The sequence below is a fragment of the Piliocolobus tephrosceles genome, chromosome 15 (genome assembly GCF_002776525.5).
Source record: "Piliocolobus tephrosceles isolate RC106 chromosome 15, ASM277652v3, whole genome shotgun sequence".
Lineage (NCBI taxonomy): Eukaryota > Metazoa > Chordata > Mammalia > Primates > Cercopithecidae > Piliocolobus > Piliocolobus tephrosceles.
Window position 1 is genome coordinate 55,427,233 of NC_045448.1, and position 17,520 is coordinate 55,444,752.

The window sequence follows — 17,520 nt, forward strand, 5'->3', positions numbered from 1 at the left end:
AGAGTATGGTTCAAATTTCATAAAACACTATTACATTCTTAAAAATACACATATGCGGCCAGGTGCAGTGGCTCATGCCTTTAATCCCAGCACTTTGGGAGGCCAAGGTGGGCACATCACTTAAGGTCAGGAGCTTGAGATCAGCTTAGCCAACATGGTGAAACCCTGTCTCTACTAAGAATACAAAAATTAGCTGGGCATGGTGGCCCACATCTGTAATCCCAGCTACTCAGGAGGCTGAGGCACGAGAATTGCTTGAACCCAGGAGGCAGAGGCTGCAAGTGAGTAAAGATCCCGCCATTGCTACTCCAGAGCCTAGGTGACAGAGCGAGACTCTGATTCAAAACAAAACAAAAAACCACATGTGCATTGAAAGTAGACTAGAATAATATATTCTAAAATATTAACATTGATTATGTCTGGGTAATATGATTACAATTTTTTTCATCTCAAAGATTTTCTGTATTTTTCAAATTTGTACAGTGAGTGTGTATTGTATATCAGACTGCTTCATAAACTGTTGCCCTAACTTCACTGATAGTTTATCAAGTCCTTAGAAAAAATCCTTATTACTAAAATATTGAAGCTCAAGTAGATTAAAATATTTGCCAAGGGTCATACAGCTAAATCAGGGAAAGGGTCAGAATTAGAACTCAAGTCTGTAAAATGCCTAAACTTAAGCTTTTTTAACCTCATTATATTTAGCAGGTATCTCTCTCTCTCTTTTTTTTTTTTTTTTTTTTTTAGCAGAGTCTCGCTCTGTCGCCCGGACTGGAGTGCAGTGGCCGGATCTCAGCTCACTGCAAGGTCCGCCTCCCGGGTTTACGCCATTCTCCTGCCTCAGCCTCCCGAGTAGCTGGGACTACAGGCGCCCGCCACCTCGCCCGGCTAGTTTTTTGTATTTTTAGTAGAGACGGGGTTTCACCATGTTAGCCAGGATGGTCTCGATCTCCTGACCTCGTGATCCACCCGTCTCGGCCTCCCAAAGTGCTGGGATTACAGGCTTGAGCCACCGCACCTGGCCCAGGTATCTCTCTTTTATGGTACATATTTATTTTCAATCTGTTTTGGGCCCACAGTAAACGCTAAATAAATCCTCACTAATTTAACAATGTCACTTTTAAAAAAGTAAATATAATCATTTCCTCTATTAACAATAGTCAGGTTCTACTATAGCTACACTGTACATCTATTGATAGCCTTCCAGTTAAGATTAACTACTTATCACAGTAAAGTCCAACTTACATCAAAATTTTCCAAATATATTTGATCAATAAAAATGTATTTTAAACAAAATATCGACTCTTAGTATCTACAGTACTTCAGTAAATTACAGTACTTTAGTAAATTATGAAACTACTGAATTATGAAATTCAATAAATTATGAAAATGTGCTAACTTCTTACACTATAATCTAAAATATACGAATATTCTTAAACACTCAAAGCATTTTAAAAAATTTTTCATATAAAAAGATGAAACACTTCATGAATTCTGTGTGTCATCCTTGTGCAAGGGCTATGCTAATCTTCTCTGTATAATTCCAATTTTAGGGTATGTGCTGCTGAAGCATGCATGCTTTTTTTTTTTTGAGACAGAGTCTCGCTCTGTTACCAGGCTGGAATCCTGTCATCAGGCTCAAATTCTGTCATCATAGCCTACCTGAAGGAACCCTCAAAATATGGAATAATTTACCACCAAAATAATAAAGTTCAGTAATGAATCATAAACCATTGGAAAGAAAATGGAAATTCATGGATCCATACTGATAATTAATCAGCTAATTAATTCATTAATGGAAATGGGGATCTGTTGCTTAAACAGGAATGCTGAGGGTCAACTGAAAAATGTACGTGGAGTACTGGGTTAAAAAAATCATTTTTCAACTCTCATGGTAAAGACTGGATCAAGCAAGAATCATCAATGGTTTACTAAATCAGGGGGGCAAATTTTGATAGGGAGTGGGACAGCTGCATGCGTTCAAGTGTCACTCCTCAGACTGCTTATTATCTGTAAGGGAGAAACAAAGACAGTAATTATACGATAAGGAAATCAGAACCCATCTTGCCCAGATGGTCAAAATTAACATAACTAGTGAGAGACTGATGAATAGCAGGTAATTCTAGAAGTGGTGCTGTGAGAGGGACACATCACCATCTATAGAGTAAATGAATTCATAGCCTCAAATTAATCACTAGGAAACATCAGATAAATCCACTATGAGGAATGTTCTATTATAAAGGGGGGGAAAGAGAGGCCCTGTGCTCTTTAAAACTGCCTCAAACAAATTTACAAGAAAAAACAAACAATCCCATCAAAAAGTGGGCAAAGGATATGAACAGACACTTCTCAAAACATTTATGCAGCCAACAGACACATGAAAAAATGCTCATCATCACTCGCCATCAGAGAAATGCAAATCAAAAACCACAATGAGATACCATCTCACACCAGTGAGAATGGCGATCATTAAAAAGTCAGGAAACAACAGGTGCTGGAGAGGATGTGGAGAAATAGGAACACTTTCACACTGTTGGTGGGACTGTAAACTAGTTCAACCATCGTGAAGACTGTGGTGATTCCTCAGGGATCTAGAACTAGAAATACCATTTGACCCAGCCATCCCACTACTGGGGATATACCCAAAGGATTATAAATCATGCTGCTTTAAAGACACATGTACACGTATGTTTATTGTGGCACTATTCACAATAGCAAAGACTTGGAATCAACCCAAATGTCCATCAGTGACAGACTGGATTAAGAAAATGTGGCACATATACACCATGGAATACTATGCAACCATAAAAAAGGATGAGTTCATGTCCTTTGTAGGGAAGTAGATGAAGCTGGAAACCATCATTCTCTGCAAACTATCGCAAGAACAGAAAACCAAACACCACACGTTCTCACGTGATCGTAGGTGGGAACTGAACAACAAGAACACTTGGACATAGGAAGGGGAACATCACACACAGGGGCCTGTTGTGGGGTGGGGGGAGTGGGAAGGGATAGCATTAGGAGATACACTTAATACAAATGATGAGTGAATGGATGCAGCGCACCAACATGGCACATGTATACATATGTAACAAACCATCACATGGTGCACATGTACCCTAGAACATAAAGTATAATAATTACCAAAAAAAAACTGCTAATGTCATAAAAAATAAAGACTGGAAATGGGAAGTCCTATCCAGAGCAATTGGGCAAGAGACAAATAAACGGTATCCAAATTAGAAAAGAGGAAGTCAAACCGTCCCTATTTGCAGATGACATGATCTTATATAAAGAAAAACCTAAAGACTACCAAAAACTTGTAAATTCTGTAAAGTTGCAAGATATAAAATCAATACACAAAATTATTGCACATCTATACACAATAAACTAGCTGAAAAAGAAATCAAGTAGGAAACTCCATTTACAATAGCTTAAAAAAAAAAAAAACACCTTGGAATAAGTTTAAGGAGGTGAAAGACCTCTACAAGGAAATCTACCAAACAATGATGAAAGAAACTGAAGAGGATACAAACAAATGCAAAGAAAGACATTCCATGTTTCCATGTTCATGGATCAGAAGAGTTAATATTGTTAAAAAATGGCCATACTAGGCTGGGCGTGGTGGCTCACGCCTGTAATCCTAGCACTTTGGGAGGCTAAAGGCAGGCGGATCATGAGGTCAGGAGATCGAGATCATCCTGGCTAACACAGTGAAACTCCATCTCTACTAAAAATACAAAAAAAATTAACCGGGTGTGGTCGTGGGCGCCTGTAGTCCCAGCTACTCGGGAGGCTGAGGCAGGAGAATGGCATGAACCCAGGAGGCGGAGCTTGCAGTGAGCTGAGACCTCGCCACTGCACTCCAGCCTGGGCGACAGAGAGACTCCGTCCCCCCCCCCCGAAAAAAAAAAAATGGCCGTACTACCTAAAGCAGCCTACAGATTCAATGCAATCCCTAATAAAGTACCAATGACCTTCTTCACAGGAATAGGGAAAAAATCCTAAAATCTGTATGGAACCACAAAAGACTCCAAAAAGCAAAAGCAATCCTGAACAAAAATAAAGCTGGCGGAATCACACTCCTAAATTTCAAAATATACTACACAGTTGTAGTAACCAAAACAGCATGGTACTGGCATAAAAACAGCAACACAGACCAATGGAACAGAATAGATAACCCAGAAATTAATTCACATATCTATAGCCAATCAATTTTTTAAAAAAATGCCAATAACATTCATTGGGGAAATGCCAAGAACATTCATTGATATTACTGAGAAAAAAAATCAGTATTTACATTCCAATAGTAAGAATATAGTTTGTCACACAATTCTTCATAAATGGAGGGGGGAAGAAGACCAGAATTCATTAGTTTTTTGACAAACTTTACGCCCCCAAATTAACAAAGCACCATCTGCATCATAATACCTTATTCATCTCTCTTGCAAAATCAATCCTTCTTCCTAAAACTAAAACTAATTTCTGCCTACAAAATATCATTTTAAGAAAACAAGAACAGGAAAAGCCTGGAGGCTCATGCCTGTAATCCCAGCACTTTGAAAGGCAGAGGCGGGAGGATCCTTGAACCCAGGAGTTTGAGACCAGCCTGGGCAACAAGGCAAGACCTCCTCTGTACAAAAATAATTAGCCAGGCATAGTGACATGAGCCTGTGGTCCCAGTCACTTGGGAGGCTGAGGACCACCTGACCCTGGGAAGTCGAGGCTGCAGTGAGCCATAATCGCACCACTACACTTCAGCCTGGGTGACACAGCAAGAACCTGTCTCAAAAAAACAAAAGAAGAACATATGAGATAATAAATGATCTGAGGAAATTAGTATTTTATTATTTAATACTTTTAATGTTTAAATGCATATACATTAAAATGACCCAGAATTTTTTAAAAAACACACTTAAGTATTTCATAATTAGAGATGGCATAAAACTTTTAAGCCATCTGGTAAGACAGCTTCCCTTACGTTTTATCAGACCATTGCTGTATTTTGGTACATTTGACTTCGGTACACTTAAACCTCACATTCAGGAAGACAGAGAGGTAAGTACCTATCCTCACTATACAATGTTTAACTATGTCCTCAACAGTGTGTCTACACCAGCTGGCTGTAAGTTGCATAAGGGCAAAACCTCATCTTAGTTTCATCTTTTTCCCTCCCCCACCCCCCAAAAAAAATCTCGTATAGTGCTTGATATAAGCATGTTAAAGCAACTCTTACCTGATTTTACACTTACTTTTTTTGGGGGGGGGGGTGTCTTTTTTTTTCCTTTTTTTTTGGAGAACGGGGTCTCGCTATATTGCCCAGACAGGTCTCAAACTCCTGGGCTCAAGCCATCCTCCCACCTCTGCCTCCCTGAGAGCTGGGATTACAGGCGTGAGCCACCAAGCTCAGCTACTACTTACCTGCTTTTAACAGATGCCTGTTATATAATCAAGTCAAGAAAATTATTAAGTTGCAAGGACTTGAGCTAATCCACCCTTCCTTTTATAGAAAAGGAAACTGACATGTAAAGAAACAAAGTGATTGTCAGTGGTACAGTCAAGACTAAAACTTCAGGTCACCTATATTGTTTTCATTATAGTAATACTGGGTTTCCTTCCCATAACTTTTGTAGAATACATATATTGGGTGTTCTAAATAATTCTCTATTCCCTAGTAAGTTGCTATGATAACTAATATCAAAAAAGGTGAAGTCAAAAAGGCAGGAAATATCAATTTTCTCAGAGAAGGGAGATAAACATATTCTAAAAGAGAATGCCCAAGCATTGCTTACACTTTCTTCCACCATCGCCATTAAGCTTTCAAAGGCAATGCCCCCTTTTCTTCCCTTTCTTCTAAACTATTAGGCTATAGATTTCCCACGTTTAACAAAAACAATCCAAGAAGCAGGTGACTCCTGAAATACTGAAATTCCTGAGGGCCACCATCTACCAGAGAACTGCTAGCTTTAATTTTTGGGAGGGAGCACTGGCGGGGAAGGGAGACTTCAAAGGCGTTGCTATACTGATTACTCCTTGCTCTTCACCAGTCATCACCACACTGCTCTGGGCTTCTGAGACCCTTCTTTATACTCTTCCCTCCTAAACCATTTTACTGTGCTGTTTGAAACCCCCTTCCACTGTGAACCAGCTCCTCTAATCCTCAATTTCTTTACTGAACATTCCTGCCTTTACCTCATCTTCACTAAAACCTGGCTCTTCCTTGAGCACACTGCTTTCCCTGTGCAACTTGCTAAATGAAGGCTAAATCGTTCTCTCATACTCTACACACCTAAGGGAGGCGGGGGGAGGTCAGTACCCCCTGCTCACCAAACTTTATTTCAGAGGCCTTGGGCAAAAGTCTTGGCTATTCCACTATGTCATTCTCTATCCTTCCTCATTTCTTCTATCTACTATCCTCCAGTTACCTCACTGCCCTTTACCACAGACTCTTACCCCAGTCTTCCTCTCCACCCCTAGTCCTGCCATCATCCTGGGTGACTTCAATGTTAGGTAGAAGTGCAATCCAGTATCACGGCCTCATAGTTTACTTGACCTCACCTCTAGCAATCCTAATCTGACCACACAGTAGGCCTTTGCCTTATGGCCTAACACTGGCCATTATAATTAACCTGAACTGCTATTTCTCTGAAATTCTAAATTCAACATCCAACACACACACCCTGCTATCCCACGCATTCATTCTTTCTCTTTCTCCCCTACTCTGACCACAATCTCCTATCATTGTGGCATGTATTTATTCCTACTACTCTTGGTTCTTAAACCTAATTTGGGCCTTGAGTTCATTGACCATCTACTCTCCTCCTACCTCTCCTTTTTCTATTCACATCCTTCAACTTAGATGCCACAGTCCATCACTTCAAATTACTCTTTTGTTATCAGCCTCAACTTTCTTCACTTACTGTCCTTCCACAGGGCCGACCTACCAAAACACATCCTTGAATCACTACAACTATTTGCCTTCTCTGAATCCATACCTAGGTTGTTTGGCACAGTCAAAGAAAAGTCACCCTACCATTTAGACCACCTTTCGACCTTGATTAGGCTCCTAATACAATGCCTTTGGTGTCCCTGGTCAGAGGTATTGCAGACCTCTTCCACCCAATCATGACCTAGTTAATTCCTAGCAAATGAACTAACATACTCCTTTAAAGAATAAACATAAACCAGCAAATGATTCCCTCAACTTTCAGTCACAAAACCGTAACAGTATCAATACCCATACTTTCCCTTCCACTCACTACAATCAAAGCTGTATCCTTCCTTCTAATGCTAATTCTTTCAACTGAACCAGGGAGCACATTCCCTATCCCCTTCTGACTTTCTGCCAGCACCTGTAATCAGATTTTCCCCTTCTCAGCTTAAAAAAAGAAAAAAAAAAAAAAAAGGCCCTTCCTCCACTACATACTCTCCTTCCTGCCTGCTAGTATTTTAATTTTTCTCCAGTAAAAAACTCAAACTTCTTAAGAGTAATCAACATTTACTATTGATTTGCTCAAGTCTCATTCACTTCTCAATCCTAGCCATGCCTAAGCACACCACACCATTTGCCGCTGTCATGCCAACACCTTCCCTCCTTTTCGACCAACTTGCAATCCTTAACTGACCTCTCTAGTATTTGATAATTTTGACCTTCCACCTTTAAGTAGTCCTCTTCTCTTGATTCTCCCTACTTGATATCTGGGGCTTTAATTTCTATCTCTAAGCCCAAGACAGACACATACAGCCAAGATCTCTCTCAAGAGCTGCATATGTATAATATCCATAACTTACTGGGTATCTTAAAGGTATGTCATCAATACCAACATATTCAAAACCGAATTTGTATCTTCCCTCTTAAATCTACTTTAATCTCTCATGTTCCCTATCTCAGTTTCTCATACTGCCATCCACACATGTGCACATGCCAAGAATGAAATCCAGGGTTCCTGGGGTCATCTTTACCTCTTCCCCTCATCCTTTACGTCCTTATCCATCAAACACCAAGTCCTATGTCTCTGTGCTCATCCCACTGCCTCAATGTTCATAATCTCCTCTTTCTTAGATTACAGCAACTGGTCTACCACTGTTCCAATGGTGATGAGCTGGACTGTACTGCTGAAGCACCAGCACTTACATACATTAAGTATATTCAGCAAATTTATCATAATCACTATTTTAGAGAAAACGCAGCTAAATCAGAATGCTAATGAAGAGCACATGTGCAAATCACCTTATGCAAATCAGGTATGTGTAAAATGGATAGTCAAAAGAAAAAAAGGAGAATCGGCACTTTTCAAAATAATTCATAATAGCATAACTCAATTTATGCTTTTCAACAAAAAGTCTACACTCAATATGCCTAACTTTATACCTACCACTGGAAAAGTACTATACTATATTGAAATATTTAAAACATGCTACAGAAATGTTCTTTAAAAATTAAATATGATAATTTCTGGGATAACAAAAACACATCTGAAAATATTTTAATATCTCTTGCTCTTCATGTTATCAAGAGAAACAAGTGAAAAAAAGAAATAAATAAATAGGTACTAAAGCCAATTCTTACAAAAATATTTTCTATTAATAGTTCCATAGTGCATTATAAAAGTGTAACTGTGTGGAAAAGTTAAGGGTGAATGCTGAGTGCAAGAGAGTTAGAAAAACCACTAAAACCTTTAAGTGAGAAAGTGGAGGAGACTTCTTATCAATGTGACATATTAGACACTATAAACATAATATAAAACACAAAATGTAGTGGAATGTTCCCTAAGTCAAAAAGTGGTATGAAAGCACAAAATGCATATAGATTGGATTACCTGAAGTTTTACTCAGCTCTGCTGAAAATATAGCAGATGGTGATCTGTCCTCCTTTTCTGTATCAGAAGGAAGATTTTTCTCAGCTTCTTTCACAAGAACTTTGGGTTTAACTTCGCCGCCTATCTCTGCTTGAGTGGTCAAAGCAGAAACATCTGGAGGCAGTAAGAGCACCTTTGATGTAGCAGACCCATTTTTGGAAAAGTCATCTGAGAAACTGATTTTCTCTTCAACTTTGGGTTGTACGTTCTTCAAAGAAAGGTCATGGGGCAATTCTGTGCAAGGCAATGACCCAGCTCCACCCGGGGCATTAGCAATTTCACTTTTGTGGGATACTTCTAGGTCAGTATATTCCCTGGCTAATTTAGAAAATGAATCAGTTTTAGAACTGATCAATGTAGGGAACTCATCTATAATTTCAATTGGAGATGAATCTGAAAAAGTTTCAGTTTCTCTTACTTGTGCTTCCTTAGAAATAAATAAGTCATCATCTGAATAAACTGCAGTACTGAGCTCCTCCATCTGCAAAGGAATTTTCTCCTTTTTGCTCAATGTTGAAACTTCATCAGGTAACAGGGTATCTTTTGTGTTATCTAAATTGAGCTTAAAAGATTCCAAATATGGCTTTCCTCCCTCAGGTGGTAAAGCACTGAATTTTTCCTTATTTTCATGTTCTATCATTGACTCAAATGAAGTTTCAGGGAGATTTTCTTTCACAAGCATCACAGCTTCATCTTGTTTTTGTGGAACGTCAGGTATTGAATCATCACTAAATAAGTCAACTGGTTCAGAATCAGGTGAGGAATCTTCAACTAGCTCAGAATGATCAGGCACTGGCTGTTCAACTTTTGCCATTTCTGAATAATCAGAGAAATCTGGAGTTGGTTCAGCAGAAAGCTTTGTTTCTTTAATTAAATCACATGCAATAGATATATAAGGAGCTTCTGTTTCTTGAACAGCTGCATTAATGCTTTCAGGCTCTTTAATTTCTTCCTTTATTCCTGATACTTTTTTTAGTGATACACTCATGGCCTCTTCGTATGGTGGGGGGTTTTCAGGCTCATGTATTATGCTTTCATAATTAACTGAAGAAGCTTCTAATGGTGATGAGCTGGGCTGTACCGCCGAAGCACCAGCACTAGGAACTGCAGAATTCAATGGTGCTTCCATAACAATGTCAGGCAAAACTGGCGAAGGAGTAGCTTCTGATTCTTCAAATGATGGGCAAAGCTGTGCTGCAGGATAGAGGGACTCTTGCATAACTTCTGATGTTTGAACCAAGTCCATTTTTGTTTCATAAGCAATCTTTGTACCAGTAACTTCATTCAATTCACTTTCACATGCTTCCTGTACTAAATCTGGAGTCAGGCCTTCAGGCATGTTTGCCACTACTTCCTCAGTCACCTTTCCTAAATTATCTGTTGTGACATAATCTGTCTCAGAATCCTGTGCTGCTACAAGAAAAGGGTTTGATGTTTTGGTGCTAGTATTCTTCTCTGTTACTATTTGGGCCTTCTTTTCTTCTATCTTTTTTTCATCGGTCTTATTTTCTGAAGTGTGATCTCCTAACAAAGGAAAAATGTTTGTTGCAATGCTCTCAGTTGCTGCTGGGTTAAAGGGAGCACATGTGATATATGCTCCTGAACGATCCTTTATAGCTTCTGGTGTACTGGGGAAAGAAGTATCATCATTACTACTCTCACTATCTTTTTCGTGATTAGTTTGCTCAAGGCTATCTGCAAAACCTTTTTTATCCACTTTACTTTCCAACTTGCTCTCGATTTTACCTCCAGCAGCCAACACATCACTATCTTCCTTACTATCTTTCACTTCCCATACTCGCTCAAATGGTTTGAAGTCTGCATATTCCTCCCTCATAGGAGCTTCCACTGCAATTCTCTCTTCATTAAAACTGTCTTTTGCTTTTTCTAAAGACATAACTTCATCCTCTTCTTTAACCAATTTAGTAAGAGTTACAGGCAACTCTTGTTGATTATGAAGGATGTTATTACTAACTAAATTCTCTTCTTCTTTATTTTTCACGATTATTTCTTCCCTAGGATTTGCTACTATTATGGCAGATTCTGCTTTTGGAGAGACACTGAATGATGATCCCATTTCTGAGTATTCTAATTCTGAAAACTCTGTTAAATCTCTATCTACAAGTGGAGTTTTTGCCTTCTCTGAGAACTCTTTAGAAGCTTCATTGACAGTTTCTTGAAGTGTTCCTTCGGTGGGTAATACTGTTGACAAATTACCAAGGTATTCATGTTCTTTAAAAGAAGCAGCTGAGAGAGGAGACAGAGAAGGAAGAGAAGCAGCAGTTTCAAGCAGGACAGATGGGAAATCCTCTTGACCAGCCGAAATAGTGTTACCTGGCTGCTCCTTCAAGTCCATAATATTTTCTGTGACCATGGACAGAAAGGAAAGTTAGAGAATGCCAGTGTTCTCAGAGTTAATGCAAGTTTTATGACAGATTCAAAATAGTGTTAGTAAAGACTTACTGTTTACTAAAATGAAATGTTAATAGCAATTAATAAGTAACAATAGAGTAGACTTGAATCATTACTGAGAATATTAAGCTACTGTAAATGTAACATATGCATGGCTACAGAGGCAATTATATGCTATGCAAAGACAAATCAAGCCTGAGTAAATCTCAAATGTTATCAACTAAGATACTAAGAGCTAGTTTTAGAGAAGAGAAGAGTATCTGCGAAAAGAGTTTGAGTGACAGTATAGGAAAGAAGGGGCACTGGGTAATTAAATGCCATAGACTGGTATTTATTTACAGGAAAGTCTTTCTGGCTATATTCAAACTATATTTGGAGAAAGGGAATTGTAAATACGTAAATGTAATTCAAGGGTCCAAGAATTCCTTATGTACTTCCAAGTGTTCATCGGATTTTGCTCATTTTTCCCTTGGGCATACCATATAAAATGCAAATTTCAACTTTTCCAGTAGACAAACATTCTTGGAACCATGCTAATTTTTAGTAAATCCAAGCTACTCTGCATAGAGTTCACACACTAAAAAGTTAAAGTTAGAATACAGAGAGGATAAAAGGCTGGCAGAAAAGAACTTGCCTGCAGAGGAGCGTATCACAGGCTCAGATGCAGCAGGAAGAGCAAAAAGGGTCTCATCTGAAAAACAAATACAATATAACCTCAGCAGAAATAAAGACAGACTGAAAGGAGACTAAAGATCAGAGGAGCAAGCCAGGGTTCAGTTTGTACTAAGTTAACAAAAAACTTTACAGAGAAAGGGCCAAGATCAAAAGAAAGTCAGAAAAAGTAGTGCCATTAATTCAGGTTAAATCATCATATATATTATAAAGTTAATTAAATGTTATCCATAGACCCTATCATTTTTCAAGACGCAATACAACCTGTTTATGTTAAAGAAACTTATGAATCAAAGTGGCTTTAAAATACTGTTCTACTTAACATATCACATCCAAAGCTTTCACTCAGGTTTCCATATAGGTAAATTGTCTTGTTCTATTCAAGCCAAAAATAAAAAGCTGAATTTGAATAAAATTAACAACTACAAATGTTTAATCTTTTGTTACTGGCATATGTTCAATTTAGAAAAACACTTTTAAAGAATTACGCATATTTTCTCTTACATTCTAAGTTGTTACAGTCATTGTACCCTGTTCTTTGAAGACAATAGTCCTGTGCCAATGTCCAAATGCCAGAGTCCAAAATACAAAAAATAATAATAATTAACTGCCTTTAGGACGACACTATTATTGGTGTTATTTAAAATTAACCTAAGTGAGGGCTACTTGTTATTTGTATACACAACTAGTTAGAGACTAAGGCAATTCAATTCCAGAGCCCATTTCCTTAATCACTGTATGTTACAGAACTGAATCTCTCCTCCAAAACTCATGTTAAAGCCCCAACCCCGAATGTGACAGTATCTGAAAATGGGGACTTTGGGAGGTGATTAGGGTTAAATGCAGTCGGGGTGGGGGGCGTGGGGGGGCCCTGGGCCGAGGGGATTAGTGCCTTTATAGGAAGAGACACTAGAGAGCTTGCTGTCGTGCTCCCTGTCTCCCAAGGCACACATAAGAGGTCATGTGAGCACACAGTGAAATGGTGGTCACCTGTAAGCCAGGAGAAGAGGCCTCAGAAAGAAATCTACCTTGCCAGCACCTTGATCTTAGACTCACCAGCCTCCAGAACTGTGAGAAGTAAATTTCTGTTCAGCCACCCAGCCTATGGTATTTTGTTATGGCAGCCCAAGCTAACTAACACACTCTGTACTGGTAATAATAACTTTGTACAATGTCATCTTGAACCTGCAGTTGGGAGACCCTAAGCTGTAGGGAAAAGAAAGAAAGATCAGACTGTTACTGTGTCCACGTAGAAAGGGAAGACACAAGAAATTCCATTTTGACCTGCAGCTGAAAAATTGCTTTGCTTAAATGCTGTTAATTTGTAACTTTGCCCCAGGCACTTTGCCCCACCTTGTGCTCACAGAAGCATGTGTTGTATGGAATCAAGGTTTAAGAGATCTAGGGCTGTGCAGGACATGCCTTGTTAACAAAATGTTTACAAGGAGTATGCTTGGCAAAAGTCATCACCATTCTCTAGTCTCAATAAACCAGGAGCACAATGTACTGCGAAAAGCCACAGGGACCTCTGTCTTGGAAAACCGGGTATTGTCCAAGGTTTCTCCCCATGTCATAGTCTGAAATATGGCCTCATGGGATGAGAAAGACCTGACCGTCCCCCAGCCCGACACCCATAAAGGGTCTGTGCTGAGGTGGATTAAAGAGGAAAGCCTCTTGCAGTTGAAATAGAGGAAGACCACTGTCTCCTGCCTGCCCCTGGGAACTGAATGTCTCGGTATAAAACCCGACTGTACATTTGTTCAATTCAGAGATAGGAGAAAAACTGCCCTCCACTGAGATGTTTGGGTGGAGAGAAACATAATCTGGCCTAGGTGCACATCCAGGTATAGCACCTCCCCTTGAATTTAATTATGACACAGATTCTTTTGCTCACATGTTTTCTTGCTGACCGTCTCCTTATCATCACCCTGCTCTCCTACCGCATTCCTCTTGCTGAGATAATGAAAATAATCAATAAAAACTGAGGGAACTCAGAGACCAGTGCTGGTGCAGGTCCTTGGTATGCTGAGTACCGGTCTCCTGGGTCCACTGTTGTTTCTCTATACTTTGTCTCTGTGTCTTATTTCTTTTCTCAGTCTCTTGTCCCACCTGACAAGATATACCCACAGATGTAGAGGGGCAGGCCTCCTCTTCACTAAGCTAAAGATCATCTACAGTTTACACTAAAGGCCTCTACCATCAGACAATTTGAAAGAGCCTGAGAGATGACTGGAAGGTAATATTCCTTGAACAGAGAGAACCTAATAAATTTAGACAATTTCATCTGGATGGACAAGCTAGACAAGGCTGATCAAAATAGATAAAAAGTCCAAGAGATGTAGCTAGCATGAATATGGACTTATCTTCCAAGCATATTACCCTTAATGAATTAGGAGAGCTAACTTCACAAGGCCCTATATATTTTAGATAAATATATACTGGGCATGATGTCATATTTAAAGGATTCTTAGATGAGGGTGATGACAGGAAATTTATGATGTGTGTTTAAAAGGGCTTCCTCCAACCTAGAGCAATAGGTAGGATGGGCTATCCAGTCAAAGGAGTAACATAATGGCTTATAAGATTTTTAAATAAAGTGCATATATATGTGTACACATTTTTAAAAGATTACTTGCTATGTGATCTTAAATTACAGTTTCTCATTTGCAAAATGAAGGAAAGTTCCCTTCAGCTAAAATAACGAATTATTAGCTTGTATAAAACTAAAATTTGAGGGTCAAAGAGCAAAACCAAGTAATTACACAGCTGCTCCATCTAAATAAGAGTTAACCAGTTCTTAACAAAATGGCTGCCTTTTTTATCTAGACAATATAGTTAAAAGCCATTAATTCAGAGGCTTGTCTATCTGGAAAGTGAACTGGAACCACATATTATTTTTAAAATTAGTGGGAAAACAAACCATCTAAATTTGTGTCATAATTTTGAAGTATTTTTTTAATATACTGTACTCTTATTCCTACCTAGCACAATAATCTCTTATAATAAAAACTATATTCCTGGAATTTTTCTAAGTAAAAAAGTTTTCAAATTGGTATTTCAAAGATTCATTATGTTTAAGAAAAAAAGAAAAATCTTCATTTTATAAAATGGGATTAAATCCAGAGTTAACCATAAAACAAGTACTACATTTCTAAAAGCTCTCAAAAAAAAAAAAAAAAATCCAGAATAGTTATCTTCTGGGCCTTCAAGAATACAGCTCAGACTCCTAATAAAGCAATCATGGGTCATGAAATTGATTTGCCTAAGTTCAAATCACAAATCCATCACTTACAACGGTGTAACTCTTAGCCTTTCTGTGCCTCATGAAATTTGTAAAGTAAGGATAATAATAGTACCTACCTCAAAATGTTGTGAAGGAGGAAGAGGAAAAGAAAAAAGAAGTAACAACCTGCCCTAAGTCACAAAGCTAGGAGGCCAGAGGGTCAGAATTCAAAACATCTAATTCCCAAGTCTTTGTGCTTTATTACTATTATTTTTTAGCTAGGCTTCCTCAAAGCATAAGATGTGCTTCATCTGAAGGATGTGTTTATGTACGAGTGCAACTGGTACAATCCTTCTCACTGTATCAGCCCCTCAAGTCTGTTCACCTCAAACAAGGTAAATTGTCACCCAGTAAATACCTTGCAATTAGCACAAATATTGCATTGATCAGTTGCTTCTCTTCTACAATATAACAACATTTATAGAAACATTAATGTGGGACAGGTACTGTGCTGAGCCGGCACATATGTTTCAGAAGTTCATTCAGTTCTCAAAACTACCCTGTAAGGTAGGTACTACTCTTACCCCATTTCACATATGAGAAAACACAGGCATTTAAATCATATCTAATTATAATACTAGAAAAAACCTGCATTTTAAAACCGCAGAACTTCTGCTTCTGGCTATGAGATTAATTACAACAGACTAATTCTTCCAATATAAGCAACTAAAAATAGGGGCAAAATACTGGAAGCAACTATCTCGAGACACTGGACAAGAGGCAGGACAGCAGTGCGAATCCTGAGGAAAGGGAAACCTGCGAGATGACTACCCTGCTTTCTGTCTGAAGGCACATTCTAGTCTACAGTACAGAGAGAAGCCCAAGAACACTGCAAACTCTTGCTAAGCTGACGAGGCCGAGGAGTTGTCTGGAATTTGTGGGACAGGGTAACATACAAAGAAAAGCTTCACAGAAAAGGAGCTCCAAAAATCTTGATAGGGGTTCCTCTTAAATCTCTGGGTGAATACTACGCTGCATGTGCACAGCACAAGACTTGGCAAAGCCTAGCCAAGAAACCTATAGTAGATCTGCAAGCTAACTGGATTATATCAAAGGTCAGAAAGTGCTGGAAGACCTGACCTAAAAATGCTGACCAGGCAGAGAGGAAAGATCTCACTAAACACCTCAAGCAGGACTACTCTAAGCCTAAAGGACACTCTAGACCAAGAGTCAGCAAGCCATGGCTCATGAGCCCACATTGTATTGAAACACAGCTATGCCCATTCACTTCTGTACTGTCTATAGCTACTTTTGCACAATAAAAACAGAGATGAACAGTTTAGACCAAGGCTGTATGGCCCACAAGCCTAAAATATTTACTCTAACTGGCCCTGTAAGTCTGCAGACCCCCGCCTCTAGACTCACCCTCACTTTACAACCAAAACTTGAAAGGGTCAAAATGATTTCCCAGCAAATTAACTGCCTGCCAGAACAAAGTTAAAACCACCGAATCCATGACATACAGTATAAAATAAAAAACTACTGGACATGCAAAGCAGCAAGAAAATATGACCATAAATAAGAAAGAATAGCAAATATAAACAAACAAATAACATAGATGTTGGATTTGCACTTTTTTTTTTTTTGAGGTGGAGTCTCACTCTGTCGCTCAGGCTGGAGTACAGTGGGGCTATCTTGGCTCACTGCAACCTCCACCTCCCAGGTTCAAGCAATTCTCCTGCCTCAGCCTCTGAGTAACCGGGATTACAGGTGTCCGCCATCACACCCAGCTAATTTTTGTATTTTTAGTAGAGACGGGGTTTTACCATGTTGGCCAGGCTGGTCTCAAATTCCTGACCTCAAGTGATCTGCCAGCCTCAGCCTCCCAAAGTGCTGGAATTACAAGTGTGAACTTCCACACCTGGCCTGGATTAGCAAATTATTAAAATGAAAATGAAAATTAAAATAGCTATGAAGTTATTAAGTACAGAAAGAGACATATAGAGTAGACAGGGAATCTTGGTGGAGAAATATAGACTGAAGGACCAAATGGAGATGCTAGAACTGTAAATTATATTAACTGAAAAAAAAATCACTAGATGAACTTAAAGACAGATTAGACAATACAGAAAAAAAGATTTATTGATAAACAAACTTAAAGAAAGATCAACAGAAATTATCCAAACTGAAACACAGCAAGGGAAAAGCACAAGTGAAAAAAGGAACAGTGCCTCAGTGCTGAGAGACAATCAAGGAGTTAAAATACCTATAATTGCAGTTCCCTTAAAAAGCAACAGTGGGCCAGGTGCAGTGGCTCACGAGGTCAGGAGTTTGACACCAGCCTGACGAACATGG

At 38.9% G+C, this 17,520-nt stretch overlaps 1 protein-coding gene and 1 non-coding gene across 4 annotated transcripts in view; both read right to left on the minus strand.

Moving 5' to 3' along the window:
- RTN4 (reticulon 4) overlaps window positions 1-17,520 on the minus strand; it is a 78,236-nt gene that overhangs the window by 44,026 nt on the left and 16,690 nt on the right. Inside the window, exons 2-3 of one of the 3 annotated variants that reach the window (XM_023190209.3) lie at window positions 11,905-11,961; window positions 8,820-11,222 (exon numbers count right to left, since the gene is read on the minus strand). The exons of 1 other annotated variant lie outside the window; for it this stretch is intronic. In XM_023190209.3, coding sequence (XP_023045977.2) covers window positions 8,820-11,222; window positions 11,905-11,961 — 2,460 coding nt within the window. The remainder of the gene's footprint in view (window positions 1-8,819; window positions 11,223-11,904; window positions 11,962-17,520) is intronic. One more of the 3 variants, XM_031934178.1, reaches the window with a different exon arrangement.
- Window positions 1,470-1,573, minus strand: LOC111524900. Its single transcript, XR_002725900.1, has one exon. It is a non-coding gene; the product is annotated as a U6 spliceosomal RNA (small nuclear RNA).